This window comes from Staurois parvus, unplaced genomic scaffold (assembly GCF_062004578.1).
Source record: "Staurois parvus isolate SC_StPar_1 unplaced genomic scaffold, SC_StPar_1.0 ptg000209l, whole genome shotgun sequence".
Taxonomy (NCBI): Eukaryota; Metazoa; Chordata; class Amphibia; order Anura; family Ranidae; genus Staurois; species Staurois parvus.
In genome coordinates this window covers 7,352,156-7,375,725 of record NW_028318005.1, presented here as the reverse complement: position 1 = coordinate 7,375,725, position 23,570 = coordinate 7,352,156, and the positions used below count along the sequence as shown (strand labels likewise).

Sequence of the window (23,570 nt, the reverse complement as noted above, 5' to 3'; positions counted from 1 at the left end):
ATGAAGTGGCACCTTTGCTGGAAAGGGGGGGGGCTAGCGGGTACCTTATTTTGACAGGTACCCGCTCCCATTTCTGCTCCTACTGCCTAGGTAATCAGAGCGGAAGTTCTCTCCACCTCCCTTCCCGCAAGTCTTCTGGGGCGCGTCATAGGTCTCAGAAGACCGCTGGACCATTCACAATGCACAGTGGGCATCCGGCTGTGAATCTGCATGCTGTCACAGCCGGGTGCCCACAGTTAAGATGCTGGCACCAAGGACAGGAAATGGGAGGTGAAAATGGCTGGGGTGAGCACAGTGCTGGATCGTGATACAGGTGAGTGGCTGTTTATTAAAAGTCAGCTGATACAGTTTTTGTAGCTGCTCATTTTAATTTTTACACAGGAGACTGGAGCTCCTATTTAAGCAAACCTGTGCTTTGCCTAGGCTGGCCAAAGGAACAGGTACAGTACACTTCTAGTCCGGGACAATTCTGACATTTCTGTTCTACATGTAAAAAAAAATAATTTTTTTCTAGAAAAATACTTAGAATCCTCAAAAATTATATATTTTTTTAAGCAGAGGCCCTAGGGAATAAAGTGGAGGGTATTTATGTTTATATCATGCAATATTTGCACAGTGATTTTTCAAATGCAAATTTTTTGTAAAAAATATACTTTTATGCTTTTTAATGCACAAAAACACAATATAATGCCCAATTGTTTGGTAAAATAAAGGGTGATGTTACGCTGAGTAAATGAATACCAAACATGAAACACTTTAAAATTGCGTCCACCTGTGGAATGGTGTCAAACTATGGTACCTTAAAATCTCCGTAGGCAACATTTTAAAAACCTTTACAGGTTACCAGTTTAGAGTTACAGAGGAAGTCTGCCACTAATTTCTCTCACTCTGACGTTTGCGGTGATACCTCACATGTGTGGTGTGATCGCTGTTTATATATGCATGTGCGCTCGCAATTGTGCTTGAGCATGGGGGATTTTTTATTAATTTATTATTTTATTATTATTAATTTATTTTACTAAAAAAAAAATACAAACTATCTGAAATTTTTTTAATCTCTTGTATTGTTATCCAAAGGGATGAACAACATCCCTTGTAATAGCATGGGCCATGACAGGTCCTCTCTGGCCTCCAAAGCATCAGATCCCACCAAGATTGGTTTGATCCGATGCTTGTTCAAAGAGATAACGACTTGTTTACATGAGACCGAAACCAAAAGTGACAAAATCCTTGTTGCTTTCAGTTTCTGACGTCCCACAGTGGGAGGAAGAACATCAGTTCCTCTTACTGTGTCTCAGGAACCAGATGCCACTGGTTGCATCCTTACCAAGCTCCCCGATCCCATGGGAGAGCCCAGTAAAGGTGGCGGGAGAGCCCCTTCCACCACTTGTAAAAGTAATCCAACAGCTTTTTAGCTGCTAGGATTACTGTTACATTCAAGGGAATTGCCAACCCTAAAAAATTATATGTCAGTCATCTCTGCAGAGATAATCGAGATATCACCCTTCCAGTCCAGTGATGTACAGGTATGTCGCTGGATGGGAAGCGGTCATTGGCTCATTCAAAAGGCCGTTAGTGGCCATATACCACTGAGATCAGCATATACAGCAGTGACGGGGAGGTATTTACATTCAGCTGTGGACAAATCAATGACAGACTGATACTGTCTGTTCACAGGTAATCTTTCAAAGAGCAATAAAATGCGGTTTAGGGACAGATGACCAGCTTTGAATGTAGTCTATATCCAGGGCCATTCATCTGTCCCTAACCGCAGGTACTTGCTCCATGTGCGATTACATGCGGACAGCTGTGGCTCCCTTCAGCCTTTCATTGATTTTTATAAACAGAGTGACCACAGCTGAATGTAGACACCTGCTTATATCTGTTGCAGAAATACACTGTGGGGCAGTGAACAGCCAAATGAATGGCCCTAATAGTTGTTCACCAAAAGCATATTCCCTTCATTCCACCGCTGCTGTTTTCAGTCCCTGGGAGCCAAGAAATATATCCAGTGCTGTGCTTCCAGGTGTAGGGAGCAAGTTACTTATTTCCCTTCCTCCCCTGTGCCAGTGTTGGTGATGCTCAGGAATCCATCTCTGTGACTTGGGGAAGGGGGAGAGTCCTTAGAGAAAGCCTCAAGTTGATGCTGGGAGTTTACATAGGGAAGGTAAGCATGTGTAGCAAGTGGGACTTGTGTTACTATGAGGCCCGGTTCACACCTATGCAGTTTGCTTTTGCAGTGCTTTTTGCATTTCGTTTTGCGTTTTTACAGCATTTTTTTTGCCTTTTAAAAAAGTCTTTAACCCTTTCCAAAAGCATAGTGGCTGAAAAACACATAGATGTCCAATCAGGCCTGCTGTTAGAAACCACAGGGCCCCATACAGCCAACCTCACAGGGCCCCCCTCAGAAACAGTTTACTATGCTTCAGTTGTGAATGAACACAGGGAGCAAGGAATCTGCCTATTCCTCAACCTCTTAACTAAACAAATATTTAACCCCCTTAGTGAATTGGGGGTCCTGCTGCAAGGATAATTATTACTGCTGCCAGGAGTGGAGTTTTAAAGGATAAGTTCACCTTTTCAGGCAGAATATCACTTTTCATATTACATAGAAGTGTTTTCCAGTGCCATTTCTGGCCCAGCCATCCCAATGTGCTTTTCTCTCACTTACCTCATTAATATTATTATTATTAATATTATACAGGATTTATACCTCATCTACTGGACATTTAATTTTTTGTCAGTTTATGTGACATTTTGAATGGTTTTTCAGTTTGCATGATTCCCTATCGATGCTGTCTCAGCATTCACTTCCCAGAAGCCTTCACTTCCGTCTTGCATCACAGAAGGTGTAATAGGGTGTGTTCACCACTCTGGATCACATCTCCTTCATTAGAACTGCTTGTCTGCCGTCCTATAGCAGAAATACTGCTACAGAGCAGCAGGGCTGCACAAAATCACATATATATATGATTTGCATTTCTGGATAGGGGGCGCGCGAGCACCGCTCTACCCGCACCGCCATTGGTGGCTAGGGATGTCAATCACTGGGTCCCAGCCTGCGATTCCCCACCGGTACCTGGCGATTGTTGGGGAAAGCAACACAGGTCTCTCTGCTGTCAGCATGGACATGCTTTGTTGGATCTCTCTGCACAGCATAGAGATACAAAACAGCATGTCTACAAAGTAAAACACACACACAGCACACACAGTAAAACAGCTCACAGTTAACCCTTTGATTGCCCCAGATGTTAACTCCTTCCTGCCCAGTGTTATTAGTACAGTATTAGTGCTTTTTATTAGCACTGATCACTGTATTAGTGTCACTGGGGGTGTCAGTGGCAGTTAGTCATTTCCCACCCAGTCCCGCTATAAGTCACTGATCACCGCCATTACTAGCACTATAACTTTCACGTAAACCAACATGTATTGGGATTTTTGTTAGCAAAGACATGTAGCAGAATACATTTTGGCCTAAATTTATGACGAAATTTGAGTTTTACATTTTTTTACTGGCCATGTTTAATAGCAAAAAGTAAAAAATATTGGGTTTTTTTTTTCAGAATTTGTTTATAGTGCAAAAAATTTAAAACAGGGTTGATGAAAAACCACTGACAGAAAGCTCTATTTGTGGGGAAAAAAAGGACATAAATTTAATTTATGTACAGCATTACATGACTGCGCAATTGTCAGTTAAAATAACGCAGCACCATAATGCAAAAACTTACCTGGTCAGGAAGGGGGGTAAATTCTCTAGAGGGCAAATACTACCTTCCACCCATCAGCAATGTAGTACAAGGGCCTTTCTGATTTGATACAAATTGAATGGACTGTTCAGGTGTGTCCTCCTATTCCATAATCCTGATAAATCTAAAGGAAATTGAACAGAGATTGTACAATCAGATTGCATATTGTATGGCCATCTTTATACAAGTACATAGGAGTGAGTGGACGGAGACACTCAGTTGTCAGGCCCCGTTCACGTCTCCACTTAGTGAAGATTCACATTCCCGCATGCGATTGTTTTGGGTGTTTTTGAGTGTTTTTACTCGTCACGCATAGGGCAGCCCATTCACTTGCATGGGCTGCCGTACATGCAGCAATCACCCCACAAAAGCTCCAGAACCTTTTTTGGTGCATTACCGCAGTTTTTGGTTTGTTTGCCACACCTGGGGTGCCTTTAACATATAATGACAACACAAGCACGATGCACATTTGCAGCAAGTTTCTGAAACGCATGGCAAAACACGCATTTTCTGTACAGATTGCTATGCATTTGGAAACATACAGATGTGAATGGAGCCTCCTTGTTCTGTGTAAATCACCAATTTTACTTTCAGGCCCCATTCACACCAAAAGTAGAGGAAGCGCATGTGTTTTGACTCGTTTTTCCATTGACACACATAGGGCAGCCTATTCATTTCAGTGGGCTGTGCTACACGCAAAGTAGCTCATGGGGCACTTTGACGTGATGCATGTAACACATTTTTTATTGCACATTGCGCTGCATTTGTCATGCGGTTTTTTTTATGTGGCAAAACGTGTTCTTATTTCTGTGTTTGGTGTGCCATTACCCATTAATTACACTGAAATCACAACTAGGCAATTTTAGGTGTATAAATTTGGCCATACACTATACAATCTGATTAGATTTATCAATACTATATTATAGGTGAGCACAGCATCTATTCAATCACTCGGCCTGAGCCTGTCTGTAGAGATGCTGGGGTAGCCAGGGAAATGAACGTGGGGATGCTGTGAAAAAAAGTTAAAGGGTGTGTACTAACAAGATCAGCTGGTAAACTGCTTCCGAGCTCCTACCGGTTCCTCTGTCCTCTGTCTACATTCCAGGGCTAAGGTATGGCCTTGCTCTCCAGATCTTGTATATGTATGCAACTGAGGTACATTTTTAGTTTCTCATCTTTTGGGTGATTTATTTGATATTTTGATTATCAGCAAGCACGTATAGATGTATATTGTTATCATTATTGTCACATTTTTGATTTGAGATGTTGGATCCCACATTCACATAATTGTTTTGAATGTAGCGCAGCATTTTTATGTTTTATATTCACTTGATCAGAGGTACATTAATGGTATATTGGTGCATACGGGAGGTGGATTTTGTAAAGAAAAAAAAAAAAAAACGTGAACTTAGCCTTTAAGCAGGGGTGGACTGACAACTCATGGGGCCCCAGGGCAATAGGGGATCATGGGGCCCCTGTGCCCTTTCTCAAACTCAAAAAAGCCTATGAAAAAGGTACCAGGGGCATCTCATGGGGCCCCCTACTGACCCCGGGCCCTCGAAAATGATCAGTCCGCCACCCTGCCTTAAGTAAATGGTCAGCATTAGGTTTTACCTAAAATGTATGTAAAACTAAAACTTGTTTTTTATTATGGATAGAATATAAAAGGATTAGCACCTCTGAAAGCTTTTTATTGCCGTCTGTGTCTGAATTGAGGAGATTCACCCTCTTATTTTCTCTTGTCGACAATTGTCACTGAAAGTGAAGGGAAATCTCAAAATTTGCTGTTTTCACAGGGGCAAGCATAAAGGTGAATGAAACCTTTCAATGGGGAAAACTGTTCTGGTGACAGTCGTTTAAGAGAGAATTCCCTTCGGTTTGTAGAGATCTCTGCTTATTTCCTGCTGCGTCTCTGAAAAACAAGCAGTAAAAAAAATGGTGTTTTACCCATTCCCTACTCTATGCAAATGCCCATGTGAAAAGGGGTCTGACCCTAGGTTCACATGCGGGCACTACAGTCCATTTAACATGATTTCTGATCTAGTTCACATCTGTGCGTTTTGAGCCGGTACAGATTTTTTAAAGGGTCAGGGACTTTTTTTCCCCACAGCAAATTGCATTTTGCCTGTAATAAACTTCAATAGAGCCGCATCAAAAACTCATGTACGTGGGGTTTTGATGCATTTCCTGCATGACAACTGACAACTTCTACGAACAACATTAAACACTTCCAAAAAAACACAAAACAGATAAAAAAAACATTAAGATTGTCTCAAAAACGCGTGTGAAAAAAATACAAAATGCACCAGGAAAATGCATCAGCCGCAACCTGCATAAGTGTGAACCTAGCCTTAAAGATGTACGCTTTCAGGCCTCGTATATTCTTTCCTCAGGCATTGGAAAATGTCTGAGGAAAGAAACTAAAGGGTCTCAAAAGCTTATATCTTTAAGCCCCCAGTCACATCAAAGCCGATATTGAAATTGTGCGACTTGCAGTGAAGTCGCACGATTTCAAAATCAGGTGACCTGCCGATTTCAGTTGTGATTTGCAAAACATCTGACACAGATGTCTATGCAAATCGCGACAAAAGTAGTGCATGTACTACTTTAGAAATTGGTGCGGCTTCGACCAAGTCGGAACCATATCGATATGACCGCTCTAATAGTAGACAATAGGTTGCGACTTGGCATAAGATTTGCAAGTCGCATGGCATGCAAATTGCATGCCAAATCGCACCCAATGTGACTGGGGTGTAACTTCACCTTTCTTAACATGTTATATGTTACACCCATATTCAGGGTGTAACATGTAACATTTTATGAATGCGCCAGCCCCCCTCCCCCCTCTTTAGCTGTCAAATTTTGTTGCTTACGGGGCTCCGTCCACCCATCTGCCTCATTCATACACTGTGTTCTGTGAATGAGAAACTACAAGTCCGGACAGGCTTAGCGACTGTCAGCTTGTAGTCCTCAATGAAGTACCAGGGTGCTGTGGACAGCCATGGTAGTTCATTGATTCTTCCTGTCAGTATATCTGCTTGCTCTTATATCCCTTACAGCAAGCAGATATACTGACAGATCTGCAGGAGAACTGCATGGCACCAGTGATCTGCTGATCGTTGGTGCAATGCTTTAGAGGCTCCTGTAACAAAAAATAATAAATGCATATTTTTTTATCTGGAAAAAAATGTGCATTTACAAATTTTTGTATAAAGGCGAACTTATCCTTTAAGGCACCTTTCCCACAGGCCACAAAACCCAATATTACAGGGATCCAAACTAGACTGCAGTGTATCCCTGTATGTGGCTGGATGTAAGTGGATGCGCAGCTGCCTATATCCACCCAGATCTGGGTCCTTCAGGTTTGGATTTAATAGAAAAAGTTTGTGTCCAGGTCCACTTTTACTGACCTAACTGGATGTGGGCAGATATCAGGGATGCATGTCTGCTTACATCCAGCCACATAAAGTGAACCCATTGAATAGGGATTCAATGGGTTCACTTTCTCTATTCCGCCCTCCAGAACAGAGGTCCCCTACTGAAACAGAATGGAGGGAGCACATGTGAAATGGACATAATAAAGTAAGTTAGCCAATAAAGAGTATCATTTAAACTCCAAACCTTCTGCATTGATTGACGGCCAACAAGCTACAAAGCACTACTTCTGCCAAAATAAAGAATACATTTTTTTTTGTGAAATTTGCTTTTCAGCCCAACATTAACTTAAACAAGAAATGAATGTATTTATGTGTGCTTTTGAATTGTTTAAAGAGCAGATGTGACTTTCTTACTTTTCATGCCCTGGCATAGCTTTCTGCTTGATGACCTCTTATGATAGAATTGCAGAGGCCATCCATTTTTCAACTGTAGTTTGAATGAATTAAACCATAAAAGTATAAGCGGCGATGTAATTTTGTATTTTCATTGATAAACTCTCAGTCTGTTGACCCTGTAATCATCACTGCTATTCAGACCTCTGTGGGTCACATCTGGATTTAATAAACTCCTAGTGCAGGCTGATTTCAGCCCTATATAATGTGACATTGTAGCTGCTATGGGGGCAGCTGCATTAAATGTAAGACAAAAAAATGAGTTACATATGGCACGCATTTCATAGAGAAATATGAGGTTCTTAGAGAACAGGGGTATTAATCAAAGTCAAACCTCTACCATTGTGAAAGCTCAAAAATATGTTTACCAGATGGGAAAGTAGAATAAAAAAAACACAAAATCAAAGGACTAGAAGAAGAATATGTTGAAAACGATATATTTCCAAAAAACATATGTAGAGAGAAAAATAGAAAGCATGTTTTCGAAAATCAATTTACATGCGATTCAGCACGGTGCAATTTGAGCCCATTCATTTTGAATGGGTCCAAATCTCACTGCATTGCACCAACAGTAATACATTATTATTATTATTATTATTATACAGTATTTATATAGTGATAAAAGATTTGCTCAGCGCTGTACATTATAGTGGGGGACAGAACATGAGACAATACAGTAACAAAACAAAACACGAGGGGGTCAAGGGCCCTGCTCTTTCGAGCTTACAATCTAGGAGGGAGGGGATAGTGGTACAGGAGGAAGTGGCTGTGGGGGATGGAGTGGTAAGAGGAGTGGAGGAGATTGGCTGTTAGGTGAGGGCGGGGTAGGCTTCCCTGAAGAGATGGGTTTTCAGAGTGCACCTAAAGGTGAGGAGGGTAGGTGACAGTCTGATGGATTGGGGTAGTGAGTTTCAGAGGATGGGGGAAGTCCTGGAGAAGTCCTGCAGTCAGGCATGGGAGGTGCAGACCAGGGAGCTAGAAAGTAGGAGGTCTTGTGAGGAGCGAAGAGTACGGGTTGGGTGGTATTTGGGTATCAGGTCGGTGAGGTAGTTTGGGGCACTGTTATGAATGGCTTTGTATGGCTGTGTTAGTAGTTTGAATTTAATGCGTTGGGCAATCGGAAGCAAGTGGAGGGAATGACAGAGGGGGTGGCAGAAGCAGAGCGGTTGGTAAGGTGAATGAGTCTGGCCGCTGAGTTCAGGACAGACTGAAGCGGGGATAGCCTGTGTTGGGGTAGGCCAGTGAGAAGGGAGTTGCAGTAGTCCAGACCTGAGATAATAAGGGAGTGAACGAGTTGTTTAGTAGTGTCTGGGGTTAGGAACGTACGTATTTTGGAGATGTTGCGGAGTTGGAGCCTGCATGAGTTTGCCAACGATTGGACATGGGGTTGGAAGGACAGGTCTGAGTCTAGAGTGAAACCTAGGACTTTGGCTTGTGGGGTGGGACTGATGGTGGCGTTGTTGGTCGTGATGGAGAGGGTGGGGGGGGGCGTGGGCTGGGGGGAAAATCAGGAGCTCGGTTTTGGAAAGGTTCAATTTGAGGAAATGGAGCAACATCCAGTCTGATATGTTTTTCAGTAGGTGGGTGATACGGGCGGAGACTGAAGGGGTGAGGCGAGGGGTGGAGAGGTAAATTTGCGTGTCATCAGCATAGAGGTGATAGCTGAAGCCGTGGGAGTGTATCAGTTTGCCGAGGGAGGAGGTGTAGATGGAGAAGAGAAGGGGCCCGAGGACAGAGCCTTGGGGGACCCCAACAGAGAGGGGGAGAGAGGGGGAGGTGGCAGCGTTATAGGTAATGCTGAAGGAGCGTTGGGATAGATAGGAGGGGAGCCAGGAGAGAGTGGAGTCTCTGATGCCGAGGGAGTGTAGTTTATTAAGGAGGAGGGGGTGGTCAACTGTGTCAAAGGCTGCGGAAAGATCGAGGAGTAAGAGGACTGAGTAGTGGCCATTAGCTTTGGCGGTTAGCAGGTCATTAGTGATTTTGAGTAGGGCGGTTTCGGTGGAGTGTAGGGGACAGAAGCCAGACTGTAGTGGATCGAGGAGGTTGTTGTCAGTGAGTTGGGCGCTTAGGCGATTGTAGAATAAGCGCTCAAGGAGCTTGGAAGTAAATGGCAGCAGGGAGATGCGTCTAAGGTTGTTCAGGTCGGTGGGGTCCAGGGAGGGTTTTTTGAGTATGGGGGTGATGTGCGCGTGCTTTAGGGGGGAGGGGAGTGCGCCAGTAGAGAGGGAGAGATTGAAGATGTGGGTGAGGGAGCGTAGGATGGAGGAGGAGGATGACCAGAGGAGTTCTGTGGGGACAGGGTCAAGGGGGCAAGTGGTGAGGCGGGCTTCTGAGAAGACCTTAGTAACCTTATCAGTGGTAGCAAGGCTGAAGGAGCGGAGTGTTGGGGAGGTTATAGTGTGCGGGATGTTAGGTGTGGTGGGGGGTGGGGTGGTTGTGAGGTCAGAGGAGGGGAGAGTTGATGGGGATATAGTGGGAGGGAGGCTAGGTGGGGAGGTAGGTTGAGCATTGGCGATGTCCTTACGGATTGCGTCAATCTTGTTTTGAAAGTGATTGGCAATCTCATGGGCGGTGAGTGAGGTACTGGGTGGGGGTGGGGGGGGGAGAGAGTAGGGAGTTGAAAGTGGAGAAGAGCCGGCGAGGACAGATGGAGAGGGTGTTGATGAGGGTTACGAAGTAGGCTTGTTTGGCGGCGTGGAGGGAGGAGGAGTAGGTGAGGAAGGCAGATTTGTAGAGGGAGAACGCTCGAGGGAATTTGGTTTTGCGCCATAATCGTTCCAGCGTGTGACTGCGTCGTTTAAGATATTTAGTGTGGTCGTTCTGCCAGGGTTGAAGCGGTCGGGGTCTAATGCTACGTGTGGTTAGGGGTGCTAAGGAGTCTAAGGCAGCTGACAGCGAGTCATTATACGCAGTAGTGGCCAGGTCAGGGCATGACAGTGGAAGGATACTGTCGTACAGACGGTCAGCTGCAGAGTGGAGAGGGGCCGGGTTCAGGTTGCGGAGGTTATGGCTGGTGATGGTTTGATGTTTGGGGGGGGGGTGTTTGAGGACGGGGAGATGGAGAACGTAATGAGGTTGTGATCAGAGAGAGGGAAAGGGGTGTTTGTGAGGTTGTGGAGGGTGCAGAGATGGGAGAAAACGAGGTCCAGGGTGTTCCCGTCTGTGTGGGTGGAGGACTGTGTACAATGTGTGAGTGCAAAAGAAGAGGTTAAGTGCAGGAGTTGGGATGTAGCCGGGTTGTTGACATTGATAGGGATATTGAAGTCTCCAAGGATGATGGTGGGTAGCTCAGAGGAGAGGAAGAAGGGTAGCCAGGCAGAAAAGTCGTCAAGGAAGCGGGATACGGGTCCAGGAGGCCGATAGATTACTGCAATCCTCAGAGGGGTGGGGGAGAAGAGTCGGATGCAGTGGGCCTAGAAGGAGGAGAAGGATAGAGAGGGGGGTTTGGGAGTACCTGGAAGGTGGTCAGCGGTGACAAGAGCATGCCGACCCCACCACCTCTACGACCGCTTGGTCTGGATGAATGGGACCAGAGACCTCCATAGGAGAGTGCCGCAGGAGAGGTGGAGTCAGTGGCTTGGATCCAGGATTCAGTGACTGCTAGGAGGTTGAGGGAGTGGGAGATAAAGAGGTCATGGATGGCGGTGAGCTTGTTGCAAACCGATCGGGCGTTCAGGAGTGCAACCGAGAGTGGAGGGGTGATTACATGCACTACTTTTGGAAATGCACTGCAACCAAATCAGATGGTACTTTTTTTATCATGCTATCCGTTGCAGTCAAACGCACTGCATTTGCAAATGAAAATTAAGAAGGCGCACCAGACTAGTGCATTACCTTAGAAAATTCTTTAATGATTAAAAAAACAATTGATTATACACACAAAGAAAGAATGATCATGTGCATTGAACATAAACACCACTGGATGCGTGTCAGTCAGATTGGCGCAGCTGCTGCATTTCGAGGGACATGCCCCCTTTCTCAGAGATAGCCACTGCATTTGAAACCTGCGTTTGGGGTGTCATTATATTAACATTGACACACACTGCAGATTGCAACTGAATGCGCTGTGAGAAATGCACATGGAATTTGGGTTTCCTGCACTGTGTTCTAGTGTGAACCTAGTCTGAAAGTGTTTTGTTCTACCTGTGGGATAAGTTAGGAAAAAGTGGATCTTTCCATAAATTCTGTGAGCTGATAATTTCCTGTACTCTCTGCCTGTGCTGACTGTTATGAAACATATTGTTTTCAGCTATCTCTGAGGACTACAGGACCATGCCCTTCTATAAAATCATGCTGCAGTAACTATTGACTAGACTACCAAAGGAGTCCTGTGTAGCTTGAAAATGTTGCACTGTGGTGTGTATTCATTAATAAAACATTGGTGTTTGGTTAAGGGCCTCCTTACGTTGGTGGTTAGTGGAAGAGACCTGCTTACGTTGGTGGTGAATGGAGAAGTTCCCCCTTATGCTATGGTCAGCGAGAGATGGCCTTCATATATCTATGTTCTGTCAGAGGATTAATGCCCCTACATTGAAGGTCAGTTGAAAGAATGCACTCTTTCATTGGTGTCCTAGTATAGTGGGAGGAATGCCCATTAAAGTGGTGGTGGGAAAAATACCACCCTTACAGACAGCTAAAAAGATCACTGGTGTCATGGCAGTTCTAAATGGTGCTAGCCCTGGAACAATGCAGGCACTATTGGAAGGAAGGTCAATCAGCCACTGCCAAAGGAAACCCTAGCAAACTCCGACAGAACCGTAAAGTTCCACAAACCCCTGGTTGAGAATGGCTGCCCTATATTAAGGATATGTTTTTAGAAGAAAATTGTATAATTTATATGTTGCTAGTGGAAATTTGTATTCCTCATATTTATATGTTCCTAGTGATTACTCAAAACGTTATTTATGATATCTGCCTCTTAGTAAACTATGTGTTTTGGTGTGAATCCAGTTTCCCATATTGAACTGTCAATTTTATTTTGTGTCTCTTATAGGTTGGTCTATGCAGAAATCTTGCTTCACAGAAGGCTGAAGGCATCTCAGCCATCTCCAACAGGCGGGTGTTGTCCCAGAGTTACACTGTAACAACAAGATGTGTCCAGAGAGAAGTCAACCTGATCCAGAGCTCCAGAGATAAAAAGCTGGAGGAAGTGATAAAAATGAACAAAGACTTGGAAGAAGAACTGAGCAAAACTCAGAATGTCCTAATTTATTTAGAGGAATGCAACCAACGACTAATAAGGGAACAGTCAGAGACCAGAAAGAAAGCAGAAGATGCCCGACAAGCTTTGTTGACATGTTATGAAAAAGTGAAGGACTTGGAAGAAAAATCCAATAAAGTCCCTCTTCTCCAGATGCGTGTAGATCAGCTGGAGACTGAACTACAACATTACAGGTAAGTGAGCCAATTTCAATAATAATAAGTATATAATAAGTAACTCACAACATGGAATATGGAAATATCGAACCCACCAGCCTTTTCTAGCCATAAGCTTTCTGTATCACAGCAGTACTGCAAATAGTGCTTTTCCTGATATTACCGAACACAAACTCAAGCTGGTAATTTTATAGGCATCAAAGAAAAGACAAAACCGCCACTGGCAAAAATCAGTAGGCTGTTCAGCACCTCAATTAAGAACTATTATTAATGATTTCTCAGTCTGTGTGCCTTTGGGAGTTAACACATTTTCAAGCAAAAGTAAGAAATCAATAACTGTTTTATCTTCTGTAGAATCCTGCCATGGGCACGATGACTGGAAAATTAATCTGTAAATTATAGCTATATACAAGGTGAGGTATTACATAGAAATTTGTCCTCTTTAAATAGGATTAAATCCAGAGCCTCAGCAAAAGTATCTATATACCTGTGATGTCTTTGACAGAGTAAAGGCAAGTCAAATCTATACACACGTCCTGAGCAGATGTAGAATTGTGTGATTTTTTTCTTTTCATGTATAAAGACTCCCTTTATCTACTATTCCATGCACACTGGCTTAAAAAACACTTATCCTAAAAGTGTTTAGCATTTTGCCTAATGTTATCCTACTGTATGTATCCGTGCACATTAGGCAGTCTAGAGGTGTTTTGTAAGCTCCGCGTTGAGGCAGAAAAAAACACTTCTGTTGTGCATTTTTCTGGCATAAAAAATGCTAAACGCTAGTATAAAAAAATGCTCAAAATTAGCGGGTTTTTGTCTGCCAAGAGCACTGGCGTATTTTTGTTTTGTTTTTTTTAAGCCAGTGTGCATGGAGTCTAAAAGTGATTATAAAGGATATTATTTTTTTAATTTTAACATTTTTAAACATTAAAAAAACAATTCTGTTATAATTACCTACTCTGTGTAATGGTTTTGCACAGAGCAGCTCTGATCCTCCTCTTCTTGGGTCCCCCAGTGGAGCTCCTGGCTACTTCCCCCATTGCTACATAGAAAGCCACTTCCTAGGGGGCACTTGTACAGGCTCACTCCCGAGCCACACTCTTTTCATTGACACAAAAAGCATGCCTCAGCCCTGCCCCCTGATCCACCCTCACAGGCTATCATAGACAGCAGCGGAAGCCAATGTTTCACTTCTGCCTCTGAACCAGTGAGGATGGAGAGAGTGGAGAGAGACGCTAATCTCATTCACACCCCTGAAATGAGATCTGGCTCAGGTAGGTATAAAGGGGGATGGGGGGGTGTGCTGCACACAGAAGGTGTTTTGTATTTTACCTTGATGCTGAGAATGCATGAAGGGGAAAAACCTTCTGCCTTTAGAACCACTTTAGGCCTAAACAAGCACTAAATTCACAGATGAAATGCACATACAGGAGCTGTTTTCCTTTCTGCAGAATTTGTATTTTTGTCCACCCATTCCTAAAATGTACACAGCTTGGCAACATAGCATAGCCCTGTAAGAGCTATGAGAAAAATCACAGCTTGATTTTTCTCTGCTACATTACTGTAATACTGACAGGTCTAGTCACTCCCCCATCCTATACTCAGACAGTGAAAGGAGAAAAAACAGACAAGGTTGACACTTTGTTTTCTTCCATCAGCATTTTGCCTGTTAGAATGCTGCTTTTCCCTTCCAGTCTAAGCTCTGCTGTACCTTTAATTGCAGCTGGGTAATACCAAGTCAAATTCAGATACCTACATTGCTTTCAATAGAAAAAACTATTTTGTAAGGTATTAAAAAATACAGAGCTGCAGTCCTTTTTTTATGTCTGGGTTTCAGTTTTAAAGCGCTATCTTTGTACAGACTATGATTTGGTTCACCATGAATACTTTTTGTTCCCCTATTTCTATTGCAGTAGCAATGTTATACCTAGATTTCCATTTATGTCTTGTTATGTCTGATACAGATAGCCAGAGAAGTAACAGAATAAAAGTGACAAAATGTAGACATATTGGAATATAATGTTCCACCCTACAATTCATGCAGGCTGCAGTTTTATGTGCAGCAACTTTTGCCATTCACAGAAATTGGTATGAATAATCAACCAGGGACAGGACATGGATGAAAGAGGCCTGGCTTATTACTGGGAGAAAATAGCAATAGGTCGGCCACTTGGTTGTCCTGTAGATCACAAGTCATTATTTGATCCTGATCTAAATGGCTCCTGAGCAGGGGCGGACTGACCATTTGGAAACTCGGGCACTGGCCGAGGGCCCGGGGTCAGTAGGGGGCCCCATGAGATGCCCCTGGTACCTTTTTCATAGGCTTTTTTGAGTTTGGGCAAGGACACAGGGGCCCAGGGGCAGACTGACCATTTGGAAACTTGGGCAGTGCCCGAGGGCACGGGGTCAGTAGGGGGCCCCATGAGATGCCCCTGGTACCTTTTTCATAGGTTTTTTTGAGTTTGGGCATGGACACAGGGGCCCCATGATCCCCTATTGCCCGGGGGCCCCATGAGTTGTCAGTCTGCCCCTGCAGGGGCCCCATGATCCCCTATTGCCTGGGGGCCCCATGAGTTGTAAGTCTGCCCCTGCTCCTGAGTGACTGCTATGAGCTACAAGAAATGCTCTTGCATTGAAACATAAACTCTGAAGCCCATATGTTACAAACGGATACGTATTCCATAATTTTCCTATAATTAATTAATATTATCGGGTACAGTACTTGGATATGAAATTCAAAGTTTTACTTGGTTTCCAAATGTCCTGGCCATTGTTTCTTCATTATTCAGTAATGCGTTGCTTTCTTGCGTATTTTTCCATGAGTTCATAGACACAACACTTTGATGTAAAAATACTGTTATTGAGGAAGCGTTTAGCATCAAGGACTGTTGAACAGATCTGATTCCTGCATACCACCCAGAATAGTTCATCCCATCTGGTTTAGCAATGGAAAGATGTTTTGTTACTGATAAGCATCTCTGTCTGCCTCTTCACAAAGCATTCAGACTTTTTTTAGTTTCATACTATAAAAAGATAAAAGATTTATTTATCAGCTTTAAGGCGCCATTCACATCTGAGCGTAGCGTTTTTGTGCATTTCTTTGCGTTCTGTGGCGTGTGTGCAAATGTTTGTTTGCGATTTGTTCAGGCGTTTTCGGGCTATTTGAGTTCTGGCATTTTTGTATTAGCCAATAGAGAAAAATTTCATGTGACATCAATTGTTGCAATGTTTTGCCATGCCAGAAAAACGCTGTTGGTCACTCAACAAAACACTCGGAAGTGCATGAAAACACTTGATTTGCGCGTTTTCATGTATTTCTATGGGAATGAAAATGCGCCAAAAATTAATTAATCTGCCAGACTGGAGCTACAAAAGTAGCTTCAAAACACTTTTGGGCTTTAGATGTTCTGCTTCAAGCAACTTGGAGTGGGGATGTGAAACATCTCCATAGAGTCATATTGATTTTTTTCTCCCTGCGCATTTTGGAGCTTCGAGCTTCGTGCTGAATGGGGCCTTAGTTGTATTCCAGCCACCACCCTTTTTCTTTAATTTTGGAAGTGGGAAAGGGTTAAAACCTCTGTCAAATTTTTATTTATTTTTCTTGTTGTCTGTGTCCCTGTTCATATTTCCCTTTGCATCTTAGGGCTCATGCACACTGCAGCTGATAAACTCACGTTCAGGAGCTTTTCTGCATTTTTTTCAGCAGCCCCTCAACTCTAATGTTTTCCTGTGTGTCCATGTACACATAGTCGTTTACAGTAATTTTTTTGAACGCACCAAACTTGCGTTCAGGAGTAGATTTTATCAGCGTTTCAAACGCCAAACACTTGTAAACGCGTGTAAATGCAGATAAGCGTTTATGTTTAGAATCATTTTTAACTGTTCCATATCTAAATGCTGTCCAGAGCCTTTTTTCATCATCAGAAATGCATGCAAAGCATTTTCCATGTATTTAAATGGACCTAGCACACCAGCGCAGTCAGTTCCAGGTTATGCATGAAGGAAAAAATGGTAGAACGTGCTGCATTATGCTCATGATGGGATCCATAGTGACTACAACCAGAAAAGACAGGCCATCTCAACACATACTGCTCTCTCTGCTTCTGCTCTCTCTATTTCTCTCAAAATGTCTGAATTAGTTAATTTTTTTACAGTTTTTCAGTGCACTGGGCATTTTGGAAGGTCTCCTGATGTTATCTTTAAAAAATGCTTCTAAGCGCAAATGCACATAAAAGCGGTATGCAAATGCCACTAAACAGACATTTTTTAACCTACGTTTTCCAGCAGTCAGTTTCCATCGTTCAGAAGTGTTTTCCAAACATCCCGTGTACATGCTGCTATAGTGTTGCAAAGTCATTTTGAATCAGACAGCACATATTTTGTACCGCTGCCCTATTCTTTAATTGCTATGTCCCCACAGTGCTCATTATGCACAGTGTAGTTGCCTGCTGCTTGCAGCATCTCCTGTGTGAACTAAGCCAGCAAGCAGGCTTCATTCATAAATATTTTGCGGTAGTTTACTACACCTGGAGCACTCAAAATCTGCTGCACCTGTGCAGGGGCGGACTGACCATTTGGAAACTCGGGCACTGCCCGAGGGCCCGGGGTCAGTTGGGGGCCCCATGAGATGCCCCTGGTACCTTTTTCATAGGCTTTTTTGAGTTTGGGCAAGGACACAGGGGCCCAATGATCCCCTATTGCCCGGGGGCCCTATGAGTTGTCAGTCCGCCGCTGCACCTGTGCATGGTAATCAATCAGCTTCTAATTTCAGTTTATTCAATCAAGCTTTAGCAATAAAACCTAGAAGCTAACTGGTTTTTATACAGAGTTGCACCAGATTTTGCACGCTCCAATTTTAGTAAATAACCCCATTGCTACAAAGTTACAACTGAAACAATGTATTTTGTTAGTCCTTATGTGCAGAACAGAGACTTGTGAATATATCTGCACGTCAGTCAAACCAGAATTACAAATGTTAAAATAAACTTAGCTTTCCAGTTTAACCCCTTATTATCTTTTTCCTCCCCTTAGCAATTTTTTGGCAAATTTTACTGTAGTTGCGCTTAAAATTTTTATAATTCTTTCTTAGAGAGTGTGAAATGTTGTACTTATTTATTAATAATTATTACTTAATCTAAAAAATGCAGACAGAGAAATCTCTCCTGCTGGCTATGGTATGTAGACAGTCATGGCTGCCAGAATACATGGAGAGTGATCGCAGATGTTTGGTTGCAATTGCTATACTAGTGACAATTTTTCTGCACAGCTTCGATCTTCGGATCAAAGTTTGTCATGATGGGTGATGCCAGAAAGCTCACCCATAGACCAAATTTTGGGTAATTCAACACGAAATGACTAAAATGGCCATTGTTGTGGAGCTTGTGCTGAGGGTTGGGCAGCTACAAATGGCTGCTAGAATAGAGCACTGCAGTGTTAGGGCAGGAAACCTCATTTTATGCAGAGCAGGGGCGGACTGACCATTTGGAAACTCGGGCACTGCCCGAGGGCCCGAAGTCAGTAGGGGGCCCCGTGAGATGCCCCTGGTACCTTTTTCATAGGCTTTTTTGAGTTTGGGCAAGGACACAGGGGCCCCATGATCCCCTATTGCCCGGGGGCCCCATGAGCTGTCAGTCCACCCCTGATGCAGAGAGAGACATTTTAAAGCCCCTTTAAATAAAAATTAGTCACAAATCATTACATGGAGATAAAGAGATCAAAAGGTGTGAGGCTTCAATTGGGCTTTAGGCTCCATACACACTGGCATAAAAAACGCTGCTCCTAGAGGAGTTTAGCGTTTTGCCTGAGAAGCAACTAATGTTATCCTATGTGTCCATGTACATTAGGTTGTCTAGCGGTGTTTTTTTAAGCTCAGCGTTTAGAAGCAGAAAAAAACCCTTCTGTTTTTAAATTTTTTTAGAGCGTTTTTCTTGCAGAAAATAAATGCTGAATGCACCTAAACGCTAGTACAAAAAATGCTCAAAATTTGTGTTTTTTCTCTACTAAGAGCACTGGCATTTGTTTAATCCAGTGTGCATGGAGCCTTAAAGTTGAGTGTGTGTCTCTCTCAGCTTTAGTAAATCTCCTCATTGTCTCTATCTCAATGGTAAAGTATAATACAGTGTGTGTGTGTGTGTATATATGTATATATATATATATATATATATATATGAATTGCATCGTCCATTGAGAAGTATCTCAACCCCACAATTCCCCCAGGAGCATCATATCACTATGGCATGGAGCGGAGGTCCCAGTATAAAGCCCTTCAGGTATATTAAATTTATCAGTAGCCATCATTTGTTTTCGCTGCCACATTAGCGTATAATAAATGTGATTGCCAGATCGCATCCACACACTGTACGCAGACCATATGTTACGTATCTGAAGATTAATACAACTTTGAATCCACGCCTTCATCTATTGCCCGGCGTCCAGGTCACATCTGCTCATTTGTGTAATTAACATCACATTTCTCACAATTTGTCCTGGCTCAGTGAGAATGAATTGTGACGGCTTTGTTATATGGATCACAACAACATCCATCATTGGGATAATAACGCTCTGCTCATGTTGGCGGCAGCAAAATAAAAGTCTTTGTGGGACAACTTCCTGAAGGCTAAGTGCTATTCATATTTTCAGAACTATTTATGCAGTATTATATTGAGTGTTCCTTTATTCAGCCTTGATAAGCTTTACATTTTTATTAGTTTGTTAGGTCTTAAATCAGTCACTGTAACTAGTGTAATTCACAAATACACAGTTATATTTGATTAGAGTTCTTAGAGATTTTATAGATCTGGTAAGCAAAGTAATTGACTATAGCATAATCAAAACAAACAAGACTTAAACATTTCAGGAAAGCTGGAAAGTTTAGTTTGCACAGTATTGATGGTCCTTGTCTCCTGCCTGCCCCTAAGTCCCATTTATGTACAAGTCCAGAAGCCAGAGAGGTTTTGCAAAGTGCAGCAGTCTTGCAGATATTGTATGTCCCAAAACAGTCAATGGTCAATTTATTTTCATTACTGTCATTTTGGGCAGTCAAATGGAAGCTAAAATAACATTAGTTGCTATGTGTATTTAAATTATGTAGTTTAAATCAGGATATGGATTTTCTGGGTACACTTATTAACTTGGCCTTGGAGCCAGATATAACCCAGTGCAGCAAAGAATTAAAGGGGCTCTGACTTGACCTAAACCATGTGTAACGTAAAAAAATAAACAAATAACGCACTAGGACCCTCTGAAATTATCCACAGCACAACCTTTATGAGGATGGCAGGACTGATAGGTTTTCAGATTCCTAATTGTAGTGTAGATTTTCTTAAATCATATATATGGCTGTGAATTATACAAATTTGATTATTAATATTGATATACATGCATGATTTCTTTTCCATTCTCAGCTTTTTTATACGTTAGGGTCAGTTATTCCCCTATTTGTTATGTCCGTGCTGTGCCTCCACACATTTCCCTCACCAGGTTATATGGGATGACTTCTTGTGGTGGTGAATGTGAGGTTGGTGATATACATCTTGTGTATTGACATCTTACATCTTTATACATCTAACCCGGGCTTTCCTAGTTTTAAGTGTCATATTTTAATGGTGATGGGTGGAGACTATTTTTAATTTTTGTACATGCTTGTGCATATGTGTTATATGTGAATTAATAAAGTGTTTTGTTAAATTTAAAACTACCTGGGTCACATGAAAGTACCTTCTTTCTCTATGTTCTCTATGGGGGCTTTCCTCCATACATTTTTGCTAATGCATTTTGGGTACTTTGAGCCGCACCTTGAATTTTGGTGAGTTAGTTAATGCAACAATATTATATTCCCCTGTGTGGCGTTACTGTGTTTGGCACTGTTTTCCCCCCCTTTTTCACATCATAAGGCAGCAGACCTAAAGTTCATGGATTTTTTGGTCTCTGCATATTCCTGTTAGTCTTGGTACTGATCACTGTGGAGATTCTTGGCCTTGATTTCATTTTGTTGTCAAATGCCAGAACTTTAGTGGGTAGTGGTGGCTTGGGAAGTTGAATTATCGGGCTTACCATCAATACATGAAAGGGCTTTTTCTTTACTTGAAAACAATTGGGGATCCATATACATTCTAGGGGACATGGGAATTCATTTAAAATTTAGCATAGGTAATGGAAGGCATCAAAAGGTACTTGTATTTTAGAACTGTTGCTGTTCAAAAAACATTTTTGCCAGCTCAGGTTTGATGTAAAGCTAAGCTGCAGCATTCCCTTTAGGTTTTGCACAGTTGTATAGGTTCCTCTCCTGTACTAAACTTGCTTACTCTGATGCTACTGCACACTTTGAACATATCACAGTCATATAGAGCCCACCTCATTTTCTGGCTGGAGAGTAACCAGCTTCATCTAGACCAGGGGTCTCCAAACTTTCTGAAAAAGGGCCAGTTTACTGTCCTTCAGACATCAAAGGGACTGGACTCTGGCCAGTGGGAGAATAAAATGTCTTAAATATATAAAAAAAACTTTTTGCGCCGCTTCTAGAAAAGATGGGACTTTTGGGACAGCAGCACACACCTGGCTATACCACTAGCAAAAACAACAAACAGAAAATTGATGTTGCACTAATCACAATAATGCCACAGACATTCCAAGACAAACAATGAGATGAGAAAACAATAGATAATAGACCATAACATAATCAGTAAATGGAAGGAATATGGGAGTGAAGGGAGAGGTGAAATAATAAAGGTCCAAAATGAGGACAAAAAAGTGTAACAGACAATAAATCGTAACCGTGGGCAAAACGCACGGAAATGATCAAGGAAAAATAAAATATTAACTAAATCACAGTAATAGTGGGACATATGAGTCCGTCATAACATAAATGAAATAACATGAATACAACTAATGAGACAGTGGTGCAAAATGTGAAAAATACAAAATGTAGGGATAATATCCCCCTAACTGGTGGACCATACTGTTCAGCGGTGGCAATATATCTTTCACCTTTGGACACGGAAATCAGCCAGCGCACAGAACTCCTGCCAGGGGTCCGTTGGACCAGGAAAAACAGCCAGCTCACAGCACTCCCAGGGAGATAAGAAAAAGTTCTTCCATAGTGTAATATTGTAAATTAATCAAATTTATTGTAAAGACAATTCCGCTCTCTGACCTACGCGTTACATCACTGTCACGTGACGTCATCAGGGTCACGTGACAGTGATGTAACGTGTAGGTGGGAGAGCGGAATGTGGTGACGTCATTTCCGACATGAATGACCGCAGCCATATTGGTACACCCGTTACACCCATATCAGCATATGTGATTGATACCTTGTTTGATCTGTTCCCATGTAAGTGCGCATTTGTCTTTACAATAAATTTGATTCATTTACAATATCACACTATGGAAGCACTTTTTCTTGTCTCCCTGGGAGTGCTGTGAGTTGGCTGTTTTTTTCTGGTCCAACAGACCCTTTGTAGGAGCTCTGTGCTCTGGCTGATTTCCGTATCCAAAGGTGAAAGATATATTACCACCGCTAAACAGTATGGTCCACCAGTGAGGGGGATATCACCCCTACATCACTGTTTCGGATTCCACTTAAAGGGCCCCTGCAGTGAGTGTCCTGAAAGCCTTTTGGCCCCTTGGGGTCTGGGTGTGGAGGTGAGGAGGCATTTTAGCTGGTGTGTGATTCACTAATCATTTACCTATCCACGTTGTTTTTTTTTTTCTGGATGTGGTTTTGTTGGACGTTTGTGTACATGGACTTTATGTCGCATTTATGTTACTTTTTTTTTAGTCACATGTTATTTTTTTCTTCATTGAGTTATTGTATTTTTCGTTGCACAGTAATACATTCATTTGGTTACACTGTGCGTTTGTATCACCATTTTCTGTTTTATACTAGTTGCACTCTATATATGTTTGCCACATTTATTTATGGTATTTATATGGTCATTTATTAGTCGTTTTATGTCACATGGCCTTTTGGTGCACATTGTGTTATGATCCTTTAGTCACATGGTCAACTTTTTTGGCCTCACTGTGCTTTGTTATTGTCATTCTTCTGTGATAAGTGGTTTGTCCACTTTTATTATTTAAGAAAATGTCTTGCCATCAGTAAAAGTAAGCAAGGCCCACCTTTGGTATTAGTGGGAGGAAAAATGCCACAATGTTGGTGTCAGTGGGAAGAATAGTACCCCATTGTTGGTGTCAGTAGGAGTAATAGTGCCCCATTGTTGGTTTCAGTGGGAGGAATAGTTCCCCATCGTTTGGTTTCACTGGGAGGAAGAATTTCCCATCACTGGTTTCAGTGGGAGGAATAGTGCCCCATCATTGGTTTCAGTGGGAAGAATCGTGTCCCATCATTGGTATCAGTGGGAGCAATATTGCCCCATCATTAGTGTCAGTGGAAGGAATAGTGCCCCATCGTTGGTTTCAGTGGGAGGAATAGTGCCTCATCATTGTTTTCAGTGGGAGTAATTGTGCCCCATTGTTGGTTTCAGTGAGAGGAATAGTGCCCCATCGTTTGGTTTCACTGGGAGGAAGAGTGCCCCATCATTGGTTTCAGTGGGTAGAATAGTGCCCCATCATTGGTTTCAGTGTGAGGAATAGTGCATCATCATTGATTTCAGTGGGA

The 23,570-nt window shown here is 42.5% G+C and overlaps 1 protein-coding gene across 2 annotated transcripts in view; it reads left to right on the top strand.

Moving 5' to 3' along the window:
• Positions 1 to 23,570, top strand: part of EFCC1 (EF-hand and coiled-coil domain containing 1) — a 165,369-nt gene that overhangs the window by 5,630 nt on the left and 136,169 nt on the right. For both annotated transcript variants that reach the window (XM_089678728.1, XM_089678727.1), the window contains exon 2: positions 12,570 to 12,970. In XM_089678728.1, coding sequence (XP_089534854.1) covers positions 12,570 to 12,970 — 401 coding nt within the window. The remainder of the gene's footprint in view (positions 1 to 12,569; positions 12,971 to 23,570) is intronic.